General features: G+C 47.0%; 2 protein-coding genes across 3 annotated transcripts in view; one reads left to right on the top strand and one right to left on the bottom strand.

Annotated features, from left to right (window-relative positions):
- The window catches only part of LOC140399100 (uncharacterized), a 115,177-nt gene that overhangs the window by 10,850 nt on the left and 76,363 nt on the right, over nucleotides 1–27,964 (bottom strand). The window contains exon 7 of the mRNA XM_072488264.1: nucleotides 27,832–27,892. Within this exon, the coding sequence (XP_072344365.1) occupies nucleotides 27,832–27,892 (61 nt within the window). The remainder of the gene's footprint in view (nucleotides 1–27,831; nucleotides 27,893–27,964) is intronic.
- LOC140399102 (kelch-like protein 13) lies at nucleotides 31–27,917 on the top strand. 2 transcript variants are annotated; one of them, XM_072488266.1, is made up of 4 exons: nucleotides 31–1,693; nucleotides 17,434–17,686; nucleotides 22,096–22,256; nucleotides 23,001–27,917. In XM_072488266.1, exons 1-4 carry the CDS (start codon nucleotides 650–652, stop codon nucleotides 23,364–23,366), a joined length of 1,824 nt encoding a protein of 607 aa, XP_072344367.1. In that variant the 5' UTR covers nucleotides 31–649; the 3' UTR covers nucleotides 23,367–27,917. The 2 variants fall into 2 exon arrangements, with proteins under 2 accessions (XP_072344367.1, XP_072344368.1); XM_072488267.1 differs by lacking the exon at nucleotides 22,096–22,256 and having other exon boundaries at nucleotides 23,001–23,112.

Here is a 27,964-nt window from a genome sequence, read left to right as displayed (position 1 = left end):
CAAAAAGGTCAGTATGGAGAAGCAGTGAACCTATGGTATCACACAGATAACCTAAGGGCATTTAGTGTTATGGTGGTCAAGACGAGTGGCCACTAACAACCAAAATTGGACAAAGGAGACTCAGTACTTCTATAATGGTGCACTTTTAACACCTTTACTAGCTGAACATCTCCATAACTACAGATTAATGAAGCAGAAAGGAAACACAACGTAAGCAACAAAGGATACCTTCTGAGGATTACAGAACTTCAAGAGCGAGCAGAATTATTGTGAGTTAAGCACCACAGTTAAATTATAGTTTAACATATGCTTCAACAAAATTATTCAACATATCAGTTGAAAAAATTAACTGAAAATAGTTAAACTTTTACTTTTTGAGGTCTTCAGGGCTACTAAACACCTAATGAACGGCACCCTCGGGCCAATAATCAAACAATCTTTGCAGAGGTATACAGCCTGATCAGATTTTCACCACGATGATCAGTCGGTCGTCACTACAAACATCTTGTTTTTAAAACAGTGGAACTTTTAAAGGATCAAAACACTATAGCATGAGATGGTGTTTGTTGGAGCTTGTGACAAAATAAACAATTGGGAACAAACTTAGAAACAAGAACTTTACAGAAGGAATCTTTTCTACCATAGAAAAATGTCAACCAGTTTCCAAAATGGTGTGGAGCACCAACCACTTGTTTCAGACACTTATCCTTGCAGGTTACTAGAGGGGCTCCTCAATTTACGAATAAGGAACATTCTGTGCGACGTTATGCTGGAGGCTGAAGGAGTCACCTTTCCTGCACACAAAGTCGTTGTAGCATCTGCGAGTAGTTACTGCAAATTATTATTAGAGAGCCAACACACTAAAGTTATTAAGTTGAATGTCACTGCAAGAGGACTCAAGCATGTGTTGGATTTTATTTATTCAAACAGACTAGATCTTACTTTAGAAATCATTGAAGATGTATTAAAAGCTGCAGAGGCTTTGTTGGTGCGAGATGCAATCAAACTATGCTTTAAATTCCTTGAAGAACATCTCAATCAGAGGAATTGCTTGGATATCTTTAAAATAACTCAAAAATTTGGACCAGAGGAGTTAAAACAAAAAGCGTTTTTGTATCTGGGTCAGCACTACAAATACATACTTGAAAATCCTTGTCGTCTGGTAGAACTGGACAAATTAACTCTGTGTAAAATTCTAGAGAACAATGATATACAAGAGTACAGCGAACTGGAAATATTTAATTGTGCGACAATGTGGTTACATCACGATAAGAACAGATTGAAAGATGCTGCTCATGTCCTGAAAAGAATTCGTTTCGGCCTCATTTCAGCTACGAATTTACAAAAATATGTTCAAGAAATCGCAATTATGAAGACTGATTCCCAGTGCTATAAATACCTCCAGGAAGCACTTAGTTACCATTCTCGGTTATATGCTCAGCCCATACTGCTGTCTGAGCATACACGGATTCGGTCAAACTCTGAAAATATGTTGATCCTTGGAGGCCGCACAACAAATAACAATGTTTGCAGTGATGTCTGGGTTGCTGATGAGACCGGCAGTTGTTGGAGAAAACTGGGAGAAATGCCTGCTCCATTATACAATCACGGGGTAGTGGTTGTGAATAATTTTGTATTTGTTATAGGTGGACAAAACGGATTTGATGCCACTGGAAACAAACCATCAAATGAGGTACATCCTTCAATTTGCATTAATACTGAAGTTTTTAAAATCACTTTCAGAAATGTGCAAGTCTGTCTACACTTTAGCTCTATGCTCCGGGTGTGGAGGCATAGGCACTGGCAGGCAAATGAGAGAACTTGCTTCTGGATCTTGCCAATTGGCCAGCCACATGCCTGAAGTGGACACTGCTCATTGCCATGGTTGCTCTGGCAGCTTGCCTCTCTTGTCCGCACCAAGGTGACCTTGGAGACAAAGCACAAAGTCCACAGATGAACTTGAGGTTTCCATGATTGGTGAGCTAGTCAGGGTATGGAGGGCATAATTGATAATAGTAATAAATTGAATTTTATACATTAACCTCGTTTATGATTTGATTTTTTTGGGTAGATTATGAAGCCAGGACAATTATGAATTGATTACAAGATGCATACTTTCAGGAGGTTATTCACAAGGCTTATGGCAAAGATCAGGGTGCATGAAGTCAAGGGCTTAACAGGAGAATGGATTGAAATGTGGCTGCAAAAGGGAGTTTGATTTCAAGAAAGAATCTCAGACTGGCAGACGTGATGTCCTGGAGTCCGTGTCCACTGGCATTTTTGTGCTGTACATTCAACGTAGCTTACATGGATTTGTCTCACTTCAGTTGCAATTAATTTTCTTGGACAAAAAAAATGTTTATTAACTATTAATTACTTCTTAACTGAGATGTCAACATTTGCTATACTGATCACAACTACCTTGAGACTTGTAGGCAATTAAAGGGTCAGCTTGCATATGGATGCTAAATACATCAAAGTGTCACCTCTCTAACGAAATGTGACTGTTTTCCTCCTGGATGAATTGCTGCACTCCAGCCCTGATCCCATCCCCCATGGCTGCTCTCTCAAATTGAACTCAGCAGTGCATGACCCGTGTCCTTTTGGACATTTAAGCTTAGCTTCCAAACTTCAGGAGTAAATTAGTATATTTTTTTACTCCTTCACATTGCCACCATTCCTTACCTTATCTCCATCACCACTAAAATCTCCATCCACACCTTTGCTTAAACTCCACCCTACTACGCAAGTCCAAGCTTTTCTAGAGGTCAACACTTGCATTCTATCCCCCACTAAATCGCACTCTCATTGTCTTTGCTAACTCTCCATCACCCAACACACTAAATTCAAAGATTCTAGCCTCATGTGGAAATCATTGTTTGGCCTGGCTTTTCTGCACCTGAATAATCTCCTCCAGCACTATGATGTCCACCCTGCAAACTTTGGTTTCCTTTTAATTCATCTGAACCTCCGTCAGTGACAAAATCTTCAGGAATTTGGGCTCCACAATATAAAGTTCTCTAACATTTCTATCTTTCTTCCTCGCATCTTTATAATTATCCTCAAAACCTGCATCCTTGGATTTCAGTCACCTTCCCAATGTTAGCTCGTGCCTCTGCACATCTCACTATGGCACTATGGCTCAGAATTTCCATTACCCGGGAGATCGAACCCAGGAGATACCCCAGAAGATATACTAGGACACCCTCTCCCCCTCCCTCCCCCCCCCACCCGACTGCTAATCAGGCATAGCTAGTCATTTCTTCAAAAATTGATTTTTAAAAATTGTTTCCCCCCTCACCTCCCGTAAACCTACTTCACACTAGTCCCATAACTCATAATTTCTTCCCTCCCTCCCCCATATCATTTTGCTTACTGTGTGACAGATTTCCACACTGAGTGACAGCAGACCTGAAGCATAATGGGTACCGCAGTTAAGGAGGATCTCATAGAAAATAGAAGCAGATCATTCGGCCCTTCGAGCCTGCTCTGCCATTCATTATGATTATGTTTGATTATCAAGTTCAATACCCTGATCCCGTCTTCCACACATATCCCATGATCCCCTTAGTCCCAAGAGATATATCTAATTCTCAGCGCACATTCACCATCCAAATATGCGCATTTTCCAGTAAAAGTCTTGAGTTGATTCATATCAGCATTCATCTTAAATACTCCACCACACTCAGCATAGACGGAGTGAACCAGGGTTCAGTCTGCTGAGGCAATAACTGGACATTTTTGTGGTAAGATGAAACATTGCTACATTTGCAATAAAGTCCAACTGCTTGCTTCTAAAAATCCTGGTCCCAAATCTAGCCACCACAAATTGTAGAACATCAACTTGAGGAACCATCTTCTTTACAGAATTATCGGAAGGTGTTATCATGAGTTAATTACCAATGTTAGATATTATATTTTCTGCGTATTGATTTGGCAGTAAAATACTACCAAAAGACAAAATGCATTGCAGTCCAAAGACAGAAATATTTCTATACTGGTAAAGCCAAGAAAGAAAATCAAATCGTGAGGCATTACATTTATGTAGAAGAATCAATGTAATGACAAATTAGTTTATTATTTGAAGATATTCAAGATTTCAATATATTTCATTAGAAATTATATTCAAGTTCACATTTAGATGTTACTATGATATAATAGCAGGGAACATATGAATATAAACTAGTTACGCATGTCTTCATTACCTTTACCACTGAAGGTAGGGGGAGACATTCTTGTTGTCTCTGTTTGTTAGTCCATTTTCCCATAAACAATATGGGCTGGATTCTCCATTTCTGCGGTTAAGTGCCGACCCTGTCATGGAATCCTTGGTGTTTCAGGACCGGTAAATCGGCGCAAACCCCTCACCGATTACTGTAAGGGGCTAGCACCAGTGCCGCTTGAAACATCCGGGATGAAAATGGCCAGAGAATGGCTGGATCCCGATGCGCACGGCTGACGACCTGCAGCGCTCGCGCCATACAACGTGGCGCCGGCCGTGTGTGAACTAACCCGCAAACTACGACCCCACAGCCCACCCCCTGGCCACCAACCATCAGTCCTAGAAGATGCCCCACAGCCAGTGGCACAGATCCTGGCAGAGTGTGGCGGCGCTGAGCACAGTCCGCAGCCAGCACACCAGGTTCCTGATCGCTGGGGCCACACGTGTCACGCGATATCGGGAACTCGGCTGATTGAGGGCGGAGCATCGCGGGTGGGCTGGCCGATGATGCGGCAACGCCGCTGAAATGGCGCGCATCACAATGATGCCATTGATGATTTGGAGGGGACGGAGCATGGCGGACCGGCGTCAAACCAGCGCCGGCCCTGATTTCAGCATGAAAATCCATTCTCCGTCCGATCGCCGAACACTATTTTGGCGTCGGGCTACAGAGAATCCAGCCTTAAAACTGATGAACTGATTTCAAGAAAACGTGGTACTGTTACGAACCCCTACGGGGACAGAACCTGTGTTGCATTCCCTCCTACACCTCGACCCAGGTTACTAGGGGGCTGAGCTTCCTCCTAATTGGAGGGAATTCCTACAGGATATAAACTCAAAGTTCGGGGATGGTGACCCCTGCAGGGAGTGGAGAGGAGTGATTGCTGAATCTAGTGTGTGATGCACTATCAATTACGACGAGACGAGAGTAGAGAGTAATCGAGGCTTTATTAAGCAGACATGTGTGGCCTCATGCAGCTGCTACCAGAATGGGTGCAGCTCGGTGTGCGCACACATTTATACTCCACCTACTGGGCGGAGCCAGCAAGCAGGGATCTACCCCTGTACCTGTAGTACAGGAGCCTTACCGTATTACCTCTAATAACAACTATTATACCCTCTAATAACAACTATTATACAATCAGTGGTGACTACCACATTCACCCCGTTAAAAAAAGTCCAGCGGGGGTGATAACATTTTCACAAACCTGTAAAAAAAAAATTCCAAGTTCAGTCTGGTGAAAATTTACAAATTCAGCCGGTCGGGTGCCTTGATCCTCCGCTGTGAGCGCCTCGGTCCCGGTGGTGATGCAGGCACCGATTTGGTCGCCTGTGACTCCGGGAGTGTGTTGTCCTCATCTTCATCCCCGGGTGGAACCAGTGGGAGGACGGATCGTCCTGGGGCGGGGTCTGTAGTGAGGTGCGCTGGGGGGAGGGTGAGTGGCACTGGGGCAATCGGAGGGGAGGGGAGGCGGGTGGTGGGCCGTGGGTGGGGATCCAGCTGGTGCCAGGTCCTTGAGGGAGACTGTGTCCTGGCAGCTGTCGGGTACGCCACGCAGGCGTACTGCGGGTTCGCATGATGTAGTTGTGCCCTTTCGGCCAACGGGTCCGCCTTGTGGATCCGCACGTGTTTGCGGAGGAGAACGGGTCCTGGAGCTGCCAGCCACGTTGGGAGCGAAACCCCGGAGGTGGACTTCCTAGGGAAAGCAAGGAGACGTTCATGGGGGGTTTCATTAGTTGCAGTGCAGAGTAGTGATCGGATGGAGTGGAGTGCATCGGGGAGGACCTCCTGCCAGTGGAGACCGGGAGGTTTTTAGACCGCAGGGCCAGCAGGACGGCCTTCCAGACCGTCCCATTCTCCCTCGCCACCTGCCCATTTCCCCGGGAGTTGTAGCTGGTCATCCTGCTCGAGGCAATGCCTTTGCCGAGCAGGAACTGATGCAGCTCATCACTCATAAAGGAGGATCCCCGGTCGCTGTGGACTAAGCGGGGAAACTGAACAGGGCGAAGATGCTGTTGAGTGCTTTAATGACCGTGGCAGACATCATATCAGGGCCATGGGTTGGCAAAGGGGAATCGGGAGTATTCATTGACCATGTTCAGGAAGTACGTGTTTCGGTCGATGGAGGGGAGGGGCCCTTTGAAGTCCATGCTGAGGCGTTCAAAGGGGCGGGAGGCCTTCACCAGGTGCGCTCAGTCTGGCCGGTAGAAGTGCGCTTTGCACTCCGCGCAGACCTGGCAGTCTCTGATGACAGCCCTGACCTCCGCAATGGAGTAGGGCAGGTTGCGGGCCTTTATGAAGTGAAAGAACTGGGTGACCCCTGGGTGACAGAGACCATCGTGTAGGGCCCGGAGTCGGTCCACTTGTGCGCTCGCATTGACTCGGGATAGGGCATTGGGGGGCTCGTTGAGCTTCCCGGGGCGATACAGAATCTCGTAATTGTAGGTGGAGAGCTCGATACGCCACCTTAAGATTTCGTCAGTTTTGATCTTGCCACGCTGTGTATTGTTAAACATGAAGGCAACCAACCATTGGTCAGTGAGGAGAGTGAATCTCCTGCCGTCCAGGTAATGCCTCCAATGCCGCACAGCTTCCACGATGGCTTGGGCCTCCTTTTCGACAGAGGAGTGCCGAATTTCGGAGGCATGGAGGATGCGGGAAAAGAATGCTACGGGTATGTCTGCCTGCCTGGTTGAGGATGGCGGCCAGAGCGACATCCGATGCATCGCTCTCAACCTGAAACGGGAGGGTCTCGTCAACCGCGTGCATCGTGGCCGTGGCGATGTCTGCTTAGATGCGGTTAAAGGCCTGGCGGGCCTCAGCCGTCAGGGGAAAAACTGTGGAGTGGATGAGTGGGCGGGCCTTGTCCGCATAGTTAGGGACCCACTGGGCATAATAGGAGAAAAACCCCAGGCATCGTTTCAGGGCCTTGGGGTAGTGAAGGGGGAGTTCCATGAGGGGGCGCATGCGGTTTGGGTCAGGCCCTAGAACTCCATTTTCCACAACATAGCCAAGGATGGCTAAGCGGTTGGTGCGGAACACGCACTTCTCTTTATTGTACGTGAGGTTAAGGAGTTTAGCGGTGTGGAGAAATTTGGGCAAGCGTCGTGGCCGCAGATGGTGACGTTATCTAGGTACAGGAAGGTGGCACGCAGTCCGTACCGGTCAACCATTCGGTCCATCTCGTGTTGGAAGTCCGAGACCCCGTTAGTGACGCCGAAAGGAACCCTAAGGAAGTGGTAAAGGTGGCCGTCTGCTTCAAATGCAGTGTATTGGCGGCCCGCCTTGAGGATGGGGAGCTTTCAGGTAGATTTCAGGTCCACTGTGGAGAAGACCCGGTACTGTGCAATCTGATTGACCATATCAGATATGCGTGGGAGGGGGTACGCGTCAAGCTGCGTGTACCGATTGATGGTCCGACTGTAGTCAATGACCATCCTGTGTTTCTCCTCAGTCTTTACTACTGCCACTTGGGCTCGCCAGGGCTGTTGCTGGCCTCAATGATGCCTTCCCGCAGCAGCCGCTGGACCTCCGACCTGATGAAGGTCCTGTCCTGGGCACTGTACCGTATGCTCCTGGTGGCGACGGGTTTGCACTCTGGGGTGAGGTTTGCAAACAGGGATGGTGGGTCGACCTTAAGGGTCGTGAGGCCACATATGGTGAGGGGTGGTAGTGGTCCGCCGAATTTTAGAGTTAGACTTTGGAGGTTGCACTGGAAGTCCAGGCCGAGTAACAGGGCAGCGCAAAGGTTGGGGAGGACGTAGAGCCGGAAGTTGCTGAACGCTACGCCCTGGACGGTGAGGGTGGCGATGCAGTACCCCTGGATTTCCACGGAATGGAATCCGGAGGCCAGGGAAATTCTCTGGTAATGGGGTGTACTGCAGGGAGCAGCGCCTTACCGTAGCGGGGTGGATGAAGCTTTCCATGCTCCCGGAATCAAGAAGGCAAGATGTCTTGTGGCCATCAACTTTCACCGTCGTTGTCGCGGTTGCGAGGTTGTACGGCCGGGACTGATCGAGCGTGATGGAGGCGAGCTGCGGCTGGCGTTGGTAGGCCCCGAGCTGATCGGCGGCGATGGCAGGCGATGAACGGCCAGATGAAGTGCCCGACGAGCAGAGGTCTTGAGGCGCCATCCAAAATGGCGCCGAAGATGGCGGCGCCCACGAGGCTTACATGGCGGGTGGCGTTAAAGATGGCGCCACCCACAGGCCTCATATGGTCTGCTGGGAGGAAGATGACGGCGCCCACGGGCCGCACGTGGTCTGCGGGGATGAAAATGGCAGCGCCCATGGGTCACATGTGGGTAGTGCAGGAACACTGGGCCTAGATACAGCAGCGATCGACCGGGCCTGGCACACAGCAGCAAAATGTCCCTTCTTCCCGCAGGTCTTGCATATTGCACTCCGCGCCGGGCAGCGCTGCCAGGGGTGCTTTGCTTGCCCGCAGAAATAGCATTTGGGGCCCCTGGGGTTGGCTGGCTGCCATGCGGCGCAGGCTTGGCGGTCGCTGGTGGGGCCCACGATGTCCATGAGGGTGGCATGCGGTCGGGGGCGTACGACTGTACGTTACACGAGGCTACCGTTAGCGAGATCGCGAGGTGCCTGGTCGCCGCGAGGTCGAGCGTACCCCCTTCTAATAGGCGCTGGCGGATGTATGCCGACCCCATGCCCGTAACAAAAGCATCCCTGATTAAGAGTTCTGTATGTTCAGCGGCCGAAACTGCCTGGCAATCACAGTTCCTCGCCAGGATGTGCAAGGCACGCCAGAAATCGTCTAATGACTCACTGGGGAGTTGCTGCCTCGTGGACACGAGGTGCCTGGCGTAGGGTTTGTTGATCAGCCGGATATAGTGTCCATTCAGAAGCTCCATAGCTTCAGGGTAAGTGGGCGCATCCCGGATAAGGGGAAAAATCTCGGAGCTCACCCGTGAGTACAGGATCTGGAGCTTCTGTGCGTCCGAGGGTTGTTCAGTCGCTGATCCGAGGTAGCTTTCGAAGCAAGCTAGCCAGTGGTCGAAGGCTGACATGGCGTTGGATGCTTGCGGGTGCAGCTGTAGGCGATCTGGCTTGATGCGTAGTACCATCACTGTAATATCTCTGCTTAATAAATTGATGCACTATCAATTACGACGAGACGAGAGTAGAGAGTAATCGAGGCTTTATTAAGCAGAGATGTGTGGCCTCCTGCAGCTGCTCCCAGAATGGGTGCAGCTCAGTGTGCACACACATTTATACTCCGCCTATTGGGCAGAGCCAGCAGGCAGGGATCTTCCCCCGTACCTGTAGTACAGGAGCCTTACCGTATTACCTCTAATAACAACTATTATACAATCAGTGGTGACTACCACAGTGTGAGAATTACAAGAGTTCCATCATGTCAGTTTGGCCTTTTGGCGAGTCTTTGCCTTAATGCACAACAGTTACGATCGCCATTGGGAAACCAAAATAGCCAAATTTACTAACTGACCCTCAAGGGCAGAAATTATCAACAAGATTTCACTTTTTGTAATATTTTTCTTCAGCATGACTCAGAATGTAAATTAAACAGGAATTAACAGGCAAATGGTACATCAAGTAAAGATATGGGCAGCACAGTGGTTAACACTGTTGCTTCACAGCGCCAGGGATCCGGATTTGATTACCAGTTTGGGTCACTGTCTGTGTGGTGTCTGCACATTTTCTGCGTGGGTTTCATCCGGGTGCTCCGATTTCCTCCCACAAGCCCCAAAAGACCTGATTGTTAGGTGAATTGGACATTCTGAATTCTCCCTCAGTATACCCGAACAGGCGTCGCAGTGTGGTGACTAGGGCATTTTCACAGTAACTTTGTTACAGTGTTAATGTAAGCCTACTTGTGACACTAATATAGATTATTATTATGATGTTATATAATCACAAGCAATCAGTCCCCTTCAGCATGTATATGGCATTATGTAGCTATCCTGTTTCACAATAAGCTGTTCTTTATTTCCACAGGGGAGGTCAGGAGACCTATCTGATAGCAGCTTCCATCCCCAAGTTTCATAGGCATGATCATCATCAGTAAGGCACACTTCTACAAACCATCTCTTCCTCAGATCACCAAAGTCCTGATGGTGCAGGTTTCCAAAGTTCTTTTTCAACTGACAAACCAATAACATCCTGGTTCATGATTTTAGACACTTCTAGGGAAATATCTCCAAACCATTCACACAACTTTCCCGGTTTTAGACCTTTTTCGCCAGCTCAGATAGTACCTCCAAGTGCTGCTGTCTCTTTTTCTGCCAAACAACAAAACTGACCTCCTCCCTCGAATGACCTGTTTCTTCTCCATGCAAGAATTGTGTTCATCTTTGTCTCGGTCTGCTTTCACTTTGTGTCTGCATCTGTGGAATGATTGCCTTCATTCTCAAGGTCCTCTGCTTGTAATTCTTTGTATCTGCAGCCCTCCTTTGTATCTACCAGCTACATGGCTTTTTTTTAAACTTCCTTTGCTATCGATAGTGCCAGTATTTCCCATTATCCATAATCAATGCACATTTTCCTTTTATAATTAATGTAAACTCATAAAAGTCCATTTCAAACATTCTTAAAAGAGCAAGGGCATGGAATCCCCCTGACTATTCCCTAAAAAAGATTTGTTAATGTTACTTGATGAGGCAATGTAAAAATCAGAAGCCTCCCCTAAACTGTTGCTGCTCATTCAGGATGAGGCTTGTGAACAGGTTGTCCTCTCAAGTTGTGAAATGACGTACGACACAAGGATAGTGTCAGAGACGGAGAATGGTGGAAAATTAGGGGGATACAATTTCCCCAGATTTCTAGCAGATTTACAATTTGAAGCAATGTCATACAGACCAGACGTCAGGACTTCCGGGTGCGGCTATGCAGAGCTAGGTCGCATATTCGGTAGCTCCCGCTTGGAACGGACTTTCGGGTTCTTTTACAGGGCCCCCACGGTATTTGTTTGACATTTCCCGGTGTGGCGAGAAGACTGCAACATTCCCCTGACAGTGTCCCCCAGGAATGTTATGTCTTTTGGCTACCAGACCCGGCAGAAACAGTAAAAGATTTGGCTGCAACAGGATAAACAGGGCCTCTTCCAGCATGCAGGCGGGGGAAGGGCAAGCTTAAAGCTGCAAACTGACCTGAGGGCCTTTATCAAAAGTGAATTCTAACAACAGAGGGAACAACTGTGAAAAGATCTCACCAAGGCCACTGAAGAAGCGGGGACGAGGCTTCCGGTGGCGGCCATGGAGGAGTAGGTCGCGCATTCGGCAGCTCCCGTCTGGAACGGACTCTTAGACCTCTTTCAGGAGTTTCCACAGACAGTTTTGGGCAGATTGGTGAAGCGAAAACTGCCAAAAGGATTCCCTCTCGAGACTTTTGGGCTCTTTTCAGGGCCCTCAAGGGCACTTTTTCGACGTTTCCCAGTGTGGGAAGGAGTTAATAATAGCTCCCCGTCAGTATATGACTTTAACTAGGAGCGGGGTGGCAAAAAAGGTGGTGGTGGACCAGAAGGGAGGGAAGAAGGACAAAATGGCGGCGGGCGGAGACCAGGCAGCGTGGAGGCAGTGGGCGGAGGAGCAACAGGAGGGTATCCAGCGCTGCCTCAGAGAGATTAAAACGGACCTGCTAGAGCCGATGAAGGCTTCTATTGATAAGCTGCTGGAGACACAGACGGCCCAGGGGATGGCGATCCGAGAGGCTCAACAAAAGATCTCTGACAATGAGGACGAGATCTTAGTCCTGGCGGTAAAGGTGGAGGCGCATGAGGCGCTCCACAAGAAATGGCAGGAGTGGTTCGAGGAGATGGAGAATCGGTCGAGGCGGAAGAATCTGCGGATTCTGGGCCTCCCGGAGGGGCCGGACGTGGGGACCTATGTGGTCACCATGTTAAACTCACTGATGGGAGCAGGGTCCTTCCTGGGGGCCCCTGGAGCTGGAAGGGGCCCATAGAGTGTTGGCGAGGAGGCCCAAGGCTAACGAGCCTCCGCGGGTGGTGCTGGTGCGGTTCCATCGGTTCGTCGATCGGGAGTGTGTGCTCAGGTGGGCCAAGAAAAAGAGGAGCAGCAGGTGGGAGAACGCGGAGGTTCGGATATATCAGGACTGGAGTGCGGAGGTGGCGAAGAGGAGGGCCGGGTACAATCGAGCGAAGGCGGTGCTGCACAGGAAGGGGGTGAAGTTTGGCATGTTGCAGCCGGCGCGACTGTGGGTTACCTACAAGGACCGGCACCATTATTTTGAGTCTCCGGAGGAGGCGTAGGCCTTTGTTCAGGCCAAGAAGCTGGACACAGACTGAGGGTCGGGATGGGCGATTGGGGACTGCGGTGGATATGTTATGCCTATTTTTGGTTCGGGGGGGGGGGCCTTTGCATTGTTTTGGGTTTCTTTTTCTCTGTGTTTTTCTCTTTCGGGTTGGGAAGGGTGGATGGGGTGGGTTGGACACTGTTTTGGTTGGTGGCGGGGCCTGGTAGGTGGCGAGCGCGGGATTTTTTCCCGCGCTGAAGACTGGGGGGGGGGGGGGGCGGGGAAGCGAGGATTGTTTCCCACGCTTAGAACGGCGGGGGAGAGCCTGTGAATGGGGAGCAGGAGAGGAGGGTGGTGCTGCTAAGATCAAGGAGCTGGAGCGAGTGGGGTGGGTCGAGACGGGGGTATGCCGCTGTGGGGAACAGGCCGGGTGTAGGGTGCGGGCGCGTGGCTGGCCGAGGAGGGGTCATGGCTAGTCGGCGGGGGAGGGGACGGGTAGCACCCTGATCCGGCTGATAACCTGAAATGTAAGGGGACTGAATGGGCCGGTTAAGCGGGCCCGCGTGTTCGCGCACCTGAAGGGGCTCAAGGCGGATGTGGTTATGCTCCAGGTGACACACCTGAAGGTGGCAGACCAGGTAAGACTGAGGAAAGGGTGGATAGGTCAGGTGTTTCACTTGGGGCTAGATGCCAAAAATCGAGGGGTGGCGATCTTGGTGGGAAAAGTGGTGTTATTCGAGGCGTTGAGCATTGTGGCAGATAATGGTGGTAGGTACATAATGGTAAGTGGTAAGTTGCAGGGAGAGAGGGTGGTACTGGTCAATGTGTATGCTCCGAACTGGGACGATGCGGGTTTTCTGCGGCGTATGTTGGGTCGGATCCCAGACTTGGAAGTGGGGGGCCTGATAATGGGGGGAGACTTTAACACGGTGTTGGATCCTGCACTGGATCGCTCCATGTCTAGGACGGGTAGGAAGCTGGCGGCGGCTAGAGTGTTGAGGGGAATTATGGACCAAATGGGAGGGGTGGACCCTTGGAGATTTGCAAGGCCGGGGGCTAGGGAATTTTCATTCTTCTCACATGTCCATAAGGCTTATTCTCGAATCGACTTTTTCATTTTGAGTAGGGCGCTGATAGCAAGAGTAGAGGATACCAAGTATTCGGCAATAGCCATTTCGGACCACGCCCCGCATTGGGTGGACTTGGAGATGGGAGGAGAGGGACCAGCGCCTGCTGTGGCGCTTGGAGGTGGGGCTGTTAGCGGACGAGGTGGTGAGCGAGCGGGTCCGAGGAAGTATAGAGAGGTACTTGGAGACCAACGACAACGGGGAGGTCCGAGTGGGGATGGTATGGGAGGCACTGAAGGCGGTGGTGAGGGGAGAGCAGATCCCCATCAGGGCCCACAAGGAGCGGAGGGAGAGGGAGAGGTTGGTGGGGGAGATGGTGAGGATAGACAGGAGGTCTGCGGAAGAACCTGAGGAAGGATTGTTGAGGAAGAGGCGCAGTCTCCAGGCCGAATTCGACCTGGTGACCACCAGGAAGGCGGAGGTTCAGTGGAGGAAGGCCCAGGGGGCGGTCTACGAGTATGGGGAAAAGGCAAGCCGGATGCTGCCGCATCAGCTTCGGAAGCGGGACGCAGCTAGGGAGATCGGGGGAGTTAAGGACAGGGGAGGGAGCGTGGTGCGGAGTGGGGTTGGCATCAATGGGGTCTTCAGGGACTTCTACGAGGAATTGTACCGATCCGAGCCCCCACGAGAGGAGGGAGGGATGGGCCGTTTCCTGGACCAATTGAGGTTTCCAAAGGTGGAAGAGGGACTGGTGGTGGGACTGGGGGCCCCGATTGGGCTGGAGGAGCTGATCAAAGGGATAGGAAGCATGCAGGCGGGGAAGGCACCGGGGCTGGACGGTTTCCCGGTCGAGTTCTATAAAAAATATATGGACCTGTTGGGCCCGCTGTTAGTTAGGACCTTCAATGAGGCAAGGGAGGGGGGGCTTTACCCCCGACGATGTCCCGGGCACTGATCTCCTTGATCCTGAAGCGGGACAAGGATCCCCTGCAATGTTGGTCTTACAGACCGATTTCCTTGCTAAATGTAGATGCCAAGGTGCTGACGAAGGTCTGAGCCACGAGGATTGAGGATTGTGACCCGCAGATCATCCATGAAGACCAGACGGGGTTTGTGAAGTAAAGACAGTTGAACGCGAATGTGCGGAGGCTTTTGAACGTTATCATGATGCCGGCGAGGGAGTGGGAGGCGGAGATAGTGGTGGCAATGGATGCTGAGAAAGCCTTCGATAGGGTAGAGTGGGGGTACCTGTGTGAGGTGCTGAAGAGGTTCGGGTTTGGGGAGGGGTTGTCAGGTGGGTTAGGCTGTTGTATGAGGTCCCGATGGCGAGTGTGGCCACAAATAGGAGGAGGTCAGAGTACTTTCGGTTGCACCGAGGGACGAGACAGGGGTGTCCCCTGTCCCCCCTGCTCTTCGCACTGGCGATTGAACCCCTGGCTATGGCACTGAGAGTCGAGGAACTGGAGGGGGTTGGTGCGGGGTGGGGAGGAGCATAGGGTGTCGCTTTATGCGGATGACCTGCTGCTGTATGTGGCGGACCCGGTGGGAGGAATGCCAGAGGTAATGAGGATGCTTAGGGAATTCGGGGACTTTTCGGGGTACAAGCTCAATATGGGGAAGAGCGAGCTGTTCGTAGTTCAGCTAGGGGACCAGGAGAGGGGGATTGGTGAGCTCCCACTAAAAAGGGCGGAGAAGAGTTTCAGATATTTGGGGGTCCACGTGGCCAGGAGCTGGGAGGCCCTGCATAGGCTTAACTTTACAAGGCTGGTGGAGCAAATGGAGGAGGAGTTCAAGAGGTGGGACGCGTTGCCGCTGTCCCTGGCGGGTAGGGTGCAGTCAATCAAAATGACGGTGCTCCCAAGGTTTTTGTTCCTGTTCCAGTGCCTCCCCGTGTTTATTCCGAAGGCTTTTTTCAGGCGGGTGAACAGGAGTATAATGGGGTTTGTGTGGGCGCGAGGGACTCCGAGGGTGAGAAGGGTGTTCCTGGAGCGGAGTAGAGATAGGGGGGGGCTGGCGCTGCCCAACCTCTGTGGGTACTACTGGGCCGCCAATGCGACAATGGTGCGCAAGTGGGTGATGGAGGGGGAGGGGGCTGCATGGAAGAGGCTGGAGACAGCGTCCTGTGTGGGTACGAGTCTGGGGGCGCTGGCAACGGCGCCGCTGCCGTTCCCTCCAAGGAGGTATACCACGAGCCCGGTGGTGGTGGCGGCCCTCAAAATCTGGGGGCAGTGGAGGCGGCATAGGGGGGGAAGTTAGGGCCTCGGCGTGGACCCCATTACGGGGGAACCACCGGTTCGCCCCAGGAAGAACAGGTGGAGGGTTTTCAGGGTGGCACAGGGCAGGCATACGAAAGTTGGGGGACCTGTTTGTGGACGGGAAGTTCGCGAGCTTGGGTGAGCTGGAGGAGAAGTACGGGCTCCCCCCGGGGAACACCTTCAGGTACTTACAGGTAAGGGCGTTTGCCAGACGGCAGGTGGTGGAATTCCCACGGCTACTGCCACACACAGTACAGGACAGGGTGCTCTCGGGGGGGTGGGTGGGAGTGCGTAAGATCTCGGAAACTTACCAGGTGATGCAGGAGGAGGAGGCCTGGGTGGTGGAGTTGAAAGGTAAGTGGGAGGAGGAGTTGGGAGAGGAGATCGAAGAGGGGACGTGGGCAGATGCCCTAGGGAGGGTGAACTCTTCCTCTTCATGCGCGAGGCTCAGCCTCATACAATTTAAGGTGCTGCACAGGGCACACATGACCGGGACAAGGATGAGCAGGTTCTTTGGGGGTGAGGACAGGTGTGTTAGGTGCTCAGGGAGCCCAGCAAATCACACCCATATGTTCTGGGCATGCCCAGCGCTGGAGGAATTTTGGAAGGGCGTAGCGAGGACGGTGTCGAGGGTGGTAGGATCCAGGGTCAAACCGGGCTGGGGGCTTGCAATATTTGGGGTGGCAGAGGAGCCGGGAGTGCAGGAGGCGAAAGAGGCCGGAATTCTGGCCTTTGCGTCCCTGGTAGCCCGGCGAATGATTCTCCTTCAGTGGAAAGATACGAGGCCCCCAAGCGTGGAATCCTGGATCAGCGATATGGCAGGGTTCATTGAATTGGAGAGGGTGAAATTCGCCTTGAGGGTCGGTATAAGGGTTCTTTAGGCGGTGGCAACCGTTCTTAGACTTTCTGGCAGAACGTTAGACATTGGTCAATGGCAGCAGCGGCTCGGGGGGTGGGGGGGGGTTTACTTTATTTTTGTTTATGTTATTTACACTGGAAGGGTCTGAGGGGGTGTATACACCTGTTGTCTTAAGTCGGGGTGTTAATGTTAATTTATTATTTAGGTACGGGGGGGGGGGGTGTTTGCTTTTTTAGATTGTGTTTTGTACTTACCCCTGTTGGGTTCTTTTTTCTTTCTCATTTTGTTATTGATATTTTATGAAAACCTTTAATAAAAATTATTTTTTAAAAAAAGACCAGACGTCAGGCTTGATTCCTGGTCACTACTGAATCAGCGGATCTCAGCCAGGACAGTACTTCACAAATGACTAACAATTGAGCAGAACAACCCTGGTGCAAAATGCATGTATGTTGATACATGGTGAGATTAGGATTAGGGACAGCTGTGATATCCATCTGCATCTTTGGAATAGGGAAAGCAAGAAAATTGGTAACTGTAATGCAACCCAGATCAAAGGTGGTTGACAAGAAAACTGTGTAAATGAACCAAAAATGTCAAAAGTGTGCCAGTCAATTGCGCACGGCTTTCATAGTATTAATATTTACGAAGGTGATGTGGCATGACTAAGCTAATTATCTGAATATCAGCTATTCTTCTATGGTAAGGCCCTCTGTCAGCATATACTTCAGAAAAATCAATTCATGTTAAAAATAGTTCAGCTAATATATTTATCACACTTGGTTTCTTTTCTATTCCCAGGTGTATCGGTTTGATCCAAGAAATAGCTCATGGATTCAGGTTGCTGGCATGCTGGAAAAGCGCACACGGTTTTATGTGGATGCAATTTTAGACCACATTGTTTCGGTAGCAGGAGGAACACTTTTAGGGAGCCTGACAAATACAGTGGAAGAATACAAGACGGAAGAGAACAAGTGGGAGTTTATAGCACCTTTCCCAGTGGCAGTAGCGGATCACACTGGGACTGTACATAAAGGCATTCTGTACATTTCAGGTGAGGTTAAAGGAAAAGGATATGACAACTAGATGTAATATTTGGAAGAAAGGCATTTCAAGAATATTTATCTTATGCTGACTTGTACCAGAGAAAATACTTCACATCACACCCATACCCTAACAAATAAAATAAGTTTCTGTAAAAGAAACATTATGAGGGAGGACATTTAGTGACACTATTCATAGGAGCATTTTTTAACATTTTCTAACACAAAAGCAGCACATCTATAAGCATTGTGTAGGTTGTCTACTGATACTTTACAATGCCTGAGATACACTTGAGAAGGGAAGAGGAGGAAAAAGAAATAGGAGGGTTTAATTTGCAGAAAGTCAACTTCTAGCAGCAACATTGTTCAGAACAGTATTTGTTAATTAGCTTCTAGATTAAATTGAGTCCAAAAGAGAAAATGCTGAAAAATCTCAGCAGGTTTGTAAGGAGAGGAAAGAGCCCTCGTTTTGAGTCCAGATGACCCTTTGTCAAAGCTATTTTTTAAAAAAATTTAGAGTACCCAATTAATTTTTTCCAATTAAGGGGCAATTTAGCATGGCCAATCCACCTACCCTGCACATCTTTTGGGTTGTGGGGGCGAAACCCACACAAACACGAGAATGTGCAAACTCCACACGGACAGTGGCCCAGAGCCAGGATCGAACCTGAGGCCTTGGCGCCGTGAGGCAGCAGGGCTAACCCACTGCGCCACCGTGCTGCCCTGTCAAAGCTATTTTTAAATGAAATTGAGTGACCAGCTTAAAAAAAAAATCTCACTTCAATTAAAAAAATTAATACAAATATCATTATTCGATGATATAAGCACAAGTCTGCCAACTGCAAAAACAGAAATTATAGTGTCGTTAAACGACTCATAATTTAGATTAATTTTTAACAAACTGTGGTCTTTAGTTACACACCGACCATGTAGAGCTATTTACATTACACACAGTAAAAAGCTTTTTTATTGTCGCCTATCTTGCTTGGTTCCTGATCCTGCAAATCCTCAAATTGAAAACTTTCATCCTTGCATCCAAATCTCTTGCCCCGCCCCATTTCTGCAAATACTTTTACCCGTAAAACATGTCGAGAATGCTGATTTTAGCCTTTTGCATACAGGATTTCCATTGCCGCACCATTGATAGCCCTACCCTGAGCCATCCATGCAATAGGCTCTGCAGTTTCCCGCCCTAAAACTCTCTCTCCTCCTTTAACAGGTATTGCAAAACTCCTTTTAGTCCTTTTTGTCAACTCATCCGAACAACTCATTATACGGTTTGCTGTCCAATTTTGACTTTTATGCTTCTGTGAAACAGCTCTAAAAAATTGTTTTACTAAAAATACAGGGTTTTCTTTGTTACTATCTTGTGGTGTTGCACATGGTTACTTGGCAAATATTGTCTTATCTGCTCCTTTATCTCCCTATATCAACTCTTTTGCTGGCCTCTTTTAATGCTTTGCTCAGGCCTCATCTGCTTCTCCTTGTCTTCTTTTGCAAGTTGGAATTGGTGGATGGTATGTTGTGGTATGGCAAGAATAAAAGTCTCCATTGCCTGAAGGTTACACTAGAGTGGAGATTGTGGGGGGGGAAAATGTTCTCTTCATCAGTTCGTTTCCCACCTTCCAGTACAAGAAAATGGGAGCTGGATACAAGCTTCAAAATCAGTACCTTCCATCTCTTGGCTACCTTATCTGCTCTAAACCTGAACAATAACTTCAGTAAGTTCAGATCTTAACTAGATCCAATATTCAAATTTATTTTTGTAACCAACTCCAAGGTTTTTCATATTTTTGCTTCCTTAGCCCTATGTTGTTAGTTTACCCACAATGAACGGAATTCCCCCAAGCTCCTGTCGGTCTGTTTGATGGCAGGCGTGGTGGCAGAATATTGCAGGAGACCCAGAAATTGGTTTCACACCCGTGTGAATTTACATTGGGATCTTCCACTAGTGCCTGTCATAGTGGGTCGGAAAACTCGTCAGAGGATGGCGTGAACTTCATTTGTTTACAGAATTTACAGTGCAGGAGGCCATTCGGCCCATCGAGTCTGCACCGGCTCTTGGAAAGAGCACCCTACCCAAGGTCCACACCTCCACCCTATCCCCATAACCCAGTAACCCCACCCAACACTAAGGGCAATTTTGGACACTAAGGGCAATTTAGCATGGCCAATCCACCTAACCTGCACATCTTTGGACTGTGGGAGGAAACCGGAGCACCAGGAGGAAACCCACACACAGATGGGGATAATGTGCAAACTGTGCACAGACAGTGACCCAAGCCAGGAATCGAACCTGGGACCCTGGAGCTGTGAAGCAATTGTGCTAATCACAGTGCTACTGTGCTGCCCAATTTGTGTACCGTTAATAAGATGCAGACACACCAAATTTCTGTGATGCCGGTTGGAAAACACAACAGCATGAAACACATTCAGAACAACATGGCATGCAGATGTTGGGGCTCATGTAAACAATGCCCGGGTGCCAAGAAATTGAAGGTGGAGGCTGCCTGCAGTCCTAGTCCCTAGAACACACAGCAGTTGGTTGGGGTTGCATCTGCAGGTGGACCCTTCCAGGTCAGTTGTCCTCAGAATGTTCCTGGAGGTCCATATGTTGGTCTCAGCGTTCTTCTGGAGACCTACCTTCACTTTTAGGAGGTCCACATTATTTCTTGAATAGTGAATGAATGATGTTGGGCACCTTTTCAATATGGCACCTGGACACAACTGTACAAAAAGCCATCCAGGACTGCCCCGCCACTGAATACAGCATGAAACACTCGGGTGCAGAATTAATTAGGTCAGGGCCGGGAGACTTGGCATTTTCCGGCCGGCCGCCGCAGCAGAAAACACCCCACGTTCCTGCTCCTGCCATTGCATTTTGTCTCCAAATGGGAGAATTCTGCCCGTTTCTATAACAGCCAAGTTGTTTCTGCTTACTGCCAAACTGAGGTACAGCAATCTGTTCCAACATTAAATTTATAATTTTTCTCTGTGTTTGTCATCTATTTTTAAATTTCCCATCCACCACCTTTACCACCCCCCTCTTTTGACTGTATTAAGAGGCTTCACCCAGCTTTGAGTTTAGAATGGCCCACAACATCACAATGCTGACATCTGAAATGTTTAGATTTTTTTTGTTCTGCTGTATGATTCCAGCATTGTGTTACAGATTACCAGAATCTTAGTATTTTGTTTCTTGCTATCATGTCTTGCACATCATTTTATAAAAAAGCCAATAGATTTTACTTCAGTTATCCTTCTTAATTTTGGAAAACAAGTTGACAAATTTCATAAAGTAAAACCGATTATTAATCACTAGTTATGTAGAAAAATGTCCATCAGTAAAGCTAAATAAACAGTAATGATGTGTCCAGGGAAATTAAGTCCACTAAACATGGCCAGACTACAAAAATCAAATTTAGCTCAGAGTCACAACTCTGGACAACCAATGTCAAGTTCAAGATCAGGCTTTTGGAAGAGATTAGAAGAACTTTGATGAAGAGTCATCAATTTATTTTTCAACAACTCTTTTAATTTTGGGACCTATTCCTTGACTTTTTCTAGTGCTGATCAGTGCACTGCAAAAATAGTTAACCCTGGTTAACTCAGATTTCATGTATATGCATCAGTACTTGGCATCTAGTTGCCATTGTCCACCTTGAGAACCCACATATGGGAAACCGCTGCATTAGACTCTGCATTATTCCCAATAAGCTTTTCATCGAGGGCAAAGCAGCCTGTTTGAGCGGCTCTTCCCAACTTTAAACATTCACTCCTTCCATCTCCGTTGCACAGTAGCAGCAATGTACACCATATACGACATGCCCTTCAGCAACTCACCAAGCTTCCTTCAACAGCATCTTCCAGACACTTGACTTCTTACCACCTAGAAGGGCAAGGCAACAGATGCATGGGAACATCATCAAATTTAAATTCATCTCCATGCCAAACAGCATCCTGACTTGGAACTACTTTGCAATTATTCCACTGTAGCTGGATTAGAATCTTGGAATTCCTTTCCTAACAGTATTATTAGGAAATACCTGGACAAATGTACTGTAGCGGTTCAAAAACACAGTTCACCACCACCTTCTCAAGGGCAATTAGGGATAGGTAATAAATGCTTGTCTTACTAACTATACCTACATCCCATAAAATAATAAAAAATAAAGTGAATTAATCCCCCTGTCCTGTAATATTCTATTCTAATTTGAATAATACACTAGATGATGTTTGAAACCATGGGCAGGATTCTCCGTCAAGTGGATGCGCTGCCGGCGAGGCTGAGGATCCCGCCGATGGAGAATCCCGCAGCAGATGTTCAGGTGACGGTGTATTCTGCAAGAACGTATTTCAAAACAGAGAATGTGAATTTTAAAACAGCATATATATTTAGCTACATTATCACTACCATCAGGTGGATTCTCAGCAGGAAAAGCTGTAAAAGATCTGTACAGCTACCTACCAAGACTGCAACGATGGATTATTAACCAGTCCATGACATTTGCCCGTTGTGATCATGGTATGGCTACTATCGGAGACAAAATATTCTGTGTAGGAGGAAGGACTTTAAACTCAGTAAGAACATTTTTTAATCTTCATGTTGTTCCTTTAAATTCAAACGTTATTTAACATTGGTGTGTAGCTTTACAGCATGAAAAAGGGATTACTGAAAACAATGTTTTACCTGAATCATATCGCTCTCACATTGGTCAGCATAAAATAACAATAATGCAGTTGGAGTAATTAAGTTATCAAACTGGCAGATAGCCAGGTGTGTCCAAGTATTCAAACATTAGGAATCATCATAATTTCCCACAACTTTAGGTTCTTGGTGTCAGCTCAACCAACTGAGGGGATGATGTGCAGAAATGGTGACAGAATACATTGTCAAAGTGGATAAAAAGAACCCAAACATTATCACTAAATCGTTAAAAAATTGTAGATGTGAACTGAAACAAAAATAATTTAGCCATGTCATCTACAGAAGATTTGAAAGATGGAAGTAAATTTTAATTCAAAAGAATTATCTTTCTCACAGCTAGACGTAAACCCAGGAACCATGAAAACACATAGAACTATTCTATGTACCAATGCAACTCAGCCCAAGAATGTACATATTAAAAAATCTATTTGTTCAATCCATGAACTTATAAATACATTGACAATCTGTTATTTCCTAACACGATTTTCGTAGAAAAAGGTGTCTAAATCTATGTACTACTTAATACCGTGAAAGGAACGTGGTGTTAATTATAAATAAACAAATATTGTGATGTTACTTTTTTTCAGTTTAACCGAAATGTATTAATTTTTTTCCAGTCAGATGAGTGGTTTCATGTGAATGAAACAGAATATTACGTTCCTGCAGCTGACCAGTGGACGACACTTAAGGTATCGCCTTTCGACTGCTGTCAATTTAGCACCTCTGTACATAATTCCAAAATGTACATCACTGGTGGGGGGTCCCTCCGGCAAATGACTAAAAAGGATAGCGTTTTCATCTATGATCCAGAAGCCAGACGGTGGGGAAGAACAGGTGCCTTACCTCTGCCTCTGGTGGATCATGCTGCCTGCATGGTTAAACTTTCTGGAGAGATTTTACACAAGTTAAACAGTGAGGAATGCGCACATCCACTTCTTGGAACAAAAAGGAGTTCCACTCTCAATCTATTTGTGACCGATTAATATATACACAATACAAAGATCAAAAATTAAACTATGTAAAAAGCTAGTGGCTTGCCTATTGCCTACAAATGTTTATGCTCGAGTAACGTTGAATATATGTACAAGTTATGCTATCAGTATGAACTTCCTGTAAATCGTGCTATGAATCAAAATATTTTCTTTGTTGAAAAATCTCTGAAATTAACTGCAATATGACATTTGACTAACACATGTTTATTATTGTCTGTGAAGTCACTGGCTTTATAGTATAAGGCAAGATAAAATACATGTATACATACAAAGCAATTGTACACAGGACTAAGTAATTTAGGATTCTACAACCATTACCCCTGGCAATGGATCACAAGACAATACAAAACCATTTTTTGTTGTACATAATTCTCCTATAACAATGGATAGCAAATTACAATGAACAAAATAATTTATAATATGACATCTGTAAGATCTTTTGTGCTAGGTCAACATATTATTAAACAGATAGAGAAAATGTGAACTCTCTTTAAACTCTACAGAATAAAGGGCTATTTTGAGCTGTGGACCCACGTTGGACAGCTGATTCTCAGAGCGAGCTCCAGTACTGTCAAATTTAGGCCCACAGTTCACATCCCTTACACCTTGTAAGTTGGTCTTCTCAAGTACGTGCCCAAATGGTTTTGGAAGTTCTTATCAATCAGATTACACAGAAAAAGATTTTCTTCTAATTTTCCCTCTCGATCTTATGTCAACTATTTTAAATCTATGACTAGAGTGACATACCCATTTACCAGGTGTTTTGCCCCACTTTTTCTATCAAAATCCTTTATACTTTTGTGTAGCCCTATTAGGTCTCTATCTAGATTTCACAGCTTTCAGAACAACCCATACATCTCCAATTTTTCCCAAATAACTGGTACCTCATTCCTTGTGTTAGCCTGGTAAATATCCTCTGTGTCCTGTCCAAGACCTTGACATCCTGCCCAAAATTGTGGTGCCCAGAATTGTACACAATACTCCAACTGAGCCCTAATCTGAGCTTTGTAAAGGTTCATCAGGATTTCCTTGTTTCTGTATTCAATTGGCCTATTTACAAAGACAAATATCCATAAATTTTAATCACCAACTCAACTTGCCCTACCAAGACCAAAGGTTTATGGGTGTAGTGAGTCTTTCTGCACCCTTCCCAAGTTACAATTTACGGTAGCACAGTGTTTAGTAGTTGTTTCACAGCATCAGGGACCCGGGTTCGATTCCTGGCTTGGGTCACTGTCTGTGCAGTGTCTGCGAGTTCTCACTGTGTCTGCGTGGGTTTCCTCCGGGTGTTCCGGTTTCCTCCCACCAAAGTCCCAAAAGATATTAGGGGCAGCACGGTAGCATGGTCGTTAGCACAATTGCTTCACAGCTCCAGGGTCCCAGGTTCGATTCCCGGCTTGGTTCGCTGTCTGTGTGGAGTCTGCACGTTCTCCCCGTGTGTGCATGGGTTGTGCTCCGGTTTCCTCCCACAATCCAAAGATGTGCAGGTTAGGTGGATTGGTCATGCTAAAATTGCCCTTAGTGTCCAAAATTGCCCTTAGTGTTGGGTTGAGTTACTGGGTTATGGGATAGGGTGGAGGTGTGGGATTGGGTAGGGTGCTCTTTCAAAGAGTCGGTGCAGACTTGATGGGCCGAATGGCCTCCTTCTGCACTGTAAATTTTATGAACTATGATATGCTTGTCAGGTGAATTGGATATTCTGAATTCTCCATCTGTGTACCCAAACAGGCACCGTAGTGTAGTGACTAGGGGATTTTCACAGTAACTTCATTGCAATGTTAATTTAACTTACTTGTGATACTAACAAAGATTATTATTAATTTAGATTGTACTCCATGTCCATACTGTTTTTGTCAAGTGCATCACTTTAACTTATCCATATTAAATTGCATCTATCAGTTATGCACTCTTTTCACAGCTTCTTTCCGAGCTTTTACAAAGAGTCATCCCGACTCGAAACATTAGCCCCTTCTCTCTCCACAGATGCTGTCAGACCTGCTGAGATTGTCCAGTATTTTTGTTTTTTGGTCTTTTGACAAGTCAGTCTATATTCTCCTGAAGTCTGCTACCATCCCAGCTACGATTTACTATTTTGTATCTTCCACAAATTTCAAAATGTTCCTCCTGAAAACCAAATCCAGTTCAAATAGGAAAAGAAGTGGCCCTAATATTTATCCCAGCGTGGCCCCACTGCATACTTCTCTAAAAGAGAAGGAGCACTGAAATCTGGTTATTTACTACAATAGGTTTGATTTATAACCATTTACTCCTTTTAACATTTTTAGTATATAATTCTGTTCTTTATTGTTTTACTTTTACCAATAAAATAAGCTCATAAATACCACAACCATGTTTTTTTTAAAAAGGAAAAGATGCAATTGTATAAGGTGTTGGTGAGGCCACATCTGGAGTATTGTGTTCAGTTTTGGTCTCCTTACCTGAGAAAGGACATATTGGCACTGGAGGGAGTGCAGAGGAGATTCACTAGGTTGATCCCAGAGTTGAGGGGATTAGATTATGACGAGAGGTTGAGTAGACTGGTACTGTACTCATTGGAGTTTAGAAGGATGCGGGGGGATCTTATTGAAACATATAAAATTATGAAGGGAATAGATAGGATAGATGCAGGCAGGTTGTTTCCACTGGTCGGGGAAAGCAGAACTAGGGGGCATAGCCTCAAAATAAGGGGAAGTAGATTTAGGACCGAGTTTAGGAGGAACTTCTTCACCCAAAGGGTTGTGAATCTCTGGAATTCCTTGCCCAGTGAAGCAGTTGAGGCTCCTTCTTTAAACGTTTTTAAGAAAAAGGTAGATACCTTTCTAAAGAATAAAGGGATTCGGGGATATGGTGTATGGGCCGGAGAGTGGAGCTGGGTCCACAAAGATCAGCCATGATCTCATTGAATGGCGGAGCAGGCTCGAGGGGCCAGATGGCCTACTCCTGTTCCTAGTTCTTATGTTCTTACACCAAATCTTAAAAGCTTGCAGATCCGGAGGAGGCTGAGGGATAAATTCTGCACCTGACATTTATGCCATTTTGAAATGATTGTGCAGCTGGCACTACATACACTTCAATAATTAAATTACTACTTGTTTGATCCACAGAATATAGCTGGAAATGCAAATGATGTGATAGTATTTGTATTTTGGCAAGGAAGATGTCTCAGATATAGAAATACTGTGCAATGGGTGGAAGTAAAAACTGTGTCTTAAAACTCCAACAGGTCATGGGCGAGATTCTCCGTTTCCCGATGCCAATTTTGTCATCAGCAATCAGGCGGAGAATCACTTTTTATAACGGAAATGGTGCCTGTTTTACGCAGGTTTCGCATGCTCCCCCCCCTTTCAAAACAGTGTCATCGCAGCACGCATCGGTGGGATGTCCTCAGGACGTCACGTGATGCTCCACCCCCAATGGGCCGAGTTCACAACGGTGCAGGGGACATGCGGTGCTGGCCGGGAGGCTTCGGTGAGGGCTGGAAGTCTGGTGGGGGGTGGCCAGGGGGCACTATCTGGCAGGTCGAGTCCACGCACTGCCGGCGCAATGTTATATGGCACGACCGCAGCGGGTCGACGCCATGCACATGTGCAGCCACGGAACTGGCAATTCTCTGGACATTTATTTTTTGGAGGCTGGGCGTTTTACATGGCGCGGCTGCTAGCCCCTCATGTTCTCCCCGTGTCGGTGTGGGTTTACTCCGGGTACTCCGGTTTCCTCCCAAAGTCCAAAGATGTGCAGGTTAGGTGGATTGGCCATGCTAAATTGCCCTTAGTGTCCAAAAAGGTTAGGTGGGGTTACTGGGTTACAGGGATAGGGTGGAAGTGTGGGGCTTAAGTGGGATGCTCTTTCCAAGGGCTGGTGCAGACCCGATGGGCCAAAGGGCCTCCTTCTGCGCTGTAAATTCTATGACTTGCTTGGATATCTCATTATGTTCAGTTCCAATGTCAAATGGAAGGACAGAGAATTTTTTTTTAATGGGTACACATTTATACATAAATCGAAGCAGTGATTAAACACATGAAACAATAAAGCTCTGTACTGGTACCACATGGGCGTGAAATAGAAGGAATTAAGGGTTACCTGCAAACGTACAATAATAACTTAATTGACTCCTCATTTAAATAATTTAGTTCTTACTGCAATCCAGTAATAATTCAAAGCCAGTGATCAAGAACAGAGAATACATGACCTATATCAACATAGTAAACCTTTTACTTTGAAACAAGAGATATTACTAACGGGTGTCTAGATATTTCACTTCTTCCCCCAGAGGCATCAGTCCTTGAAAAGATAATTCAGGGAGGACTAGTTTGTTATCCCAGTAGTTTTATGCATTTGGTCTGTCATAATGAGCATTTATAACTGCGTTAATGGAGATAGATACATGCCTATATATCTCCCACTTTATTCTCTGTTTGGGTCTTAATTTCTTTATAATTTTAAATAACATACTTACCTAATATATCTAGCAAGCCTTCAATATGATCAGCTTTCGTCAGAATGTAACGACAGGCAACCTTAGGAAATTATCATTAACATGAACATGTGTATTAATGCATATATAAAATGTGAATTTTAAAATTGATAAA

The sequence above is a fragment of the Scyliorhinus torazame genome, chromosome 22 (genome assembly GCF_047496885.1).
Source record: "Scyliorhinus torazame isolate Kashiwa2021f chromosome 22, sScyTor2.1, whole genome shotgun sequence".
In the NCBI taxonomy this organism is placed as follows: Eukaryota; Metazoa; Chordata; class Chondrichthyes; order Carcharhiniformes; family Scyliorhinidae; genus Scyliorhinus; species Scyliorhinus torazame.
Note: the sequence above shows the minus strand (reverse complement) of the source record. Positions and strands in the feature narration are given on the sequence as shown.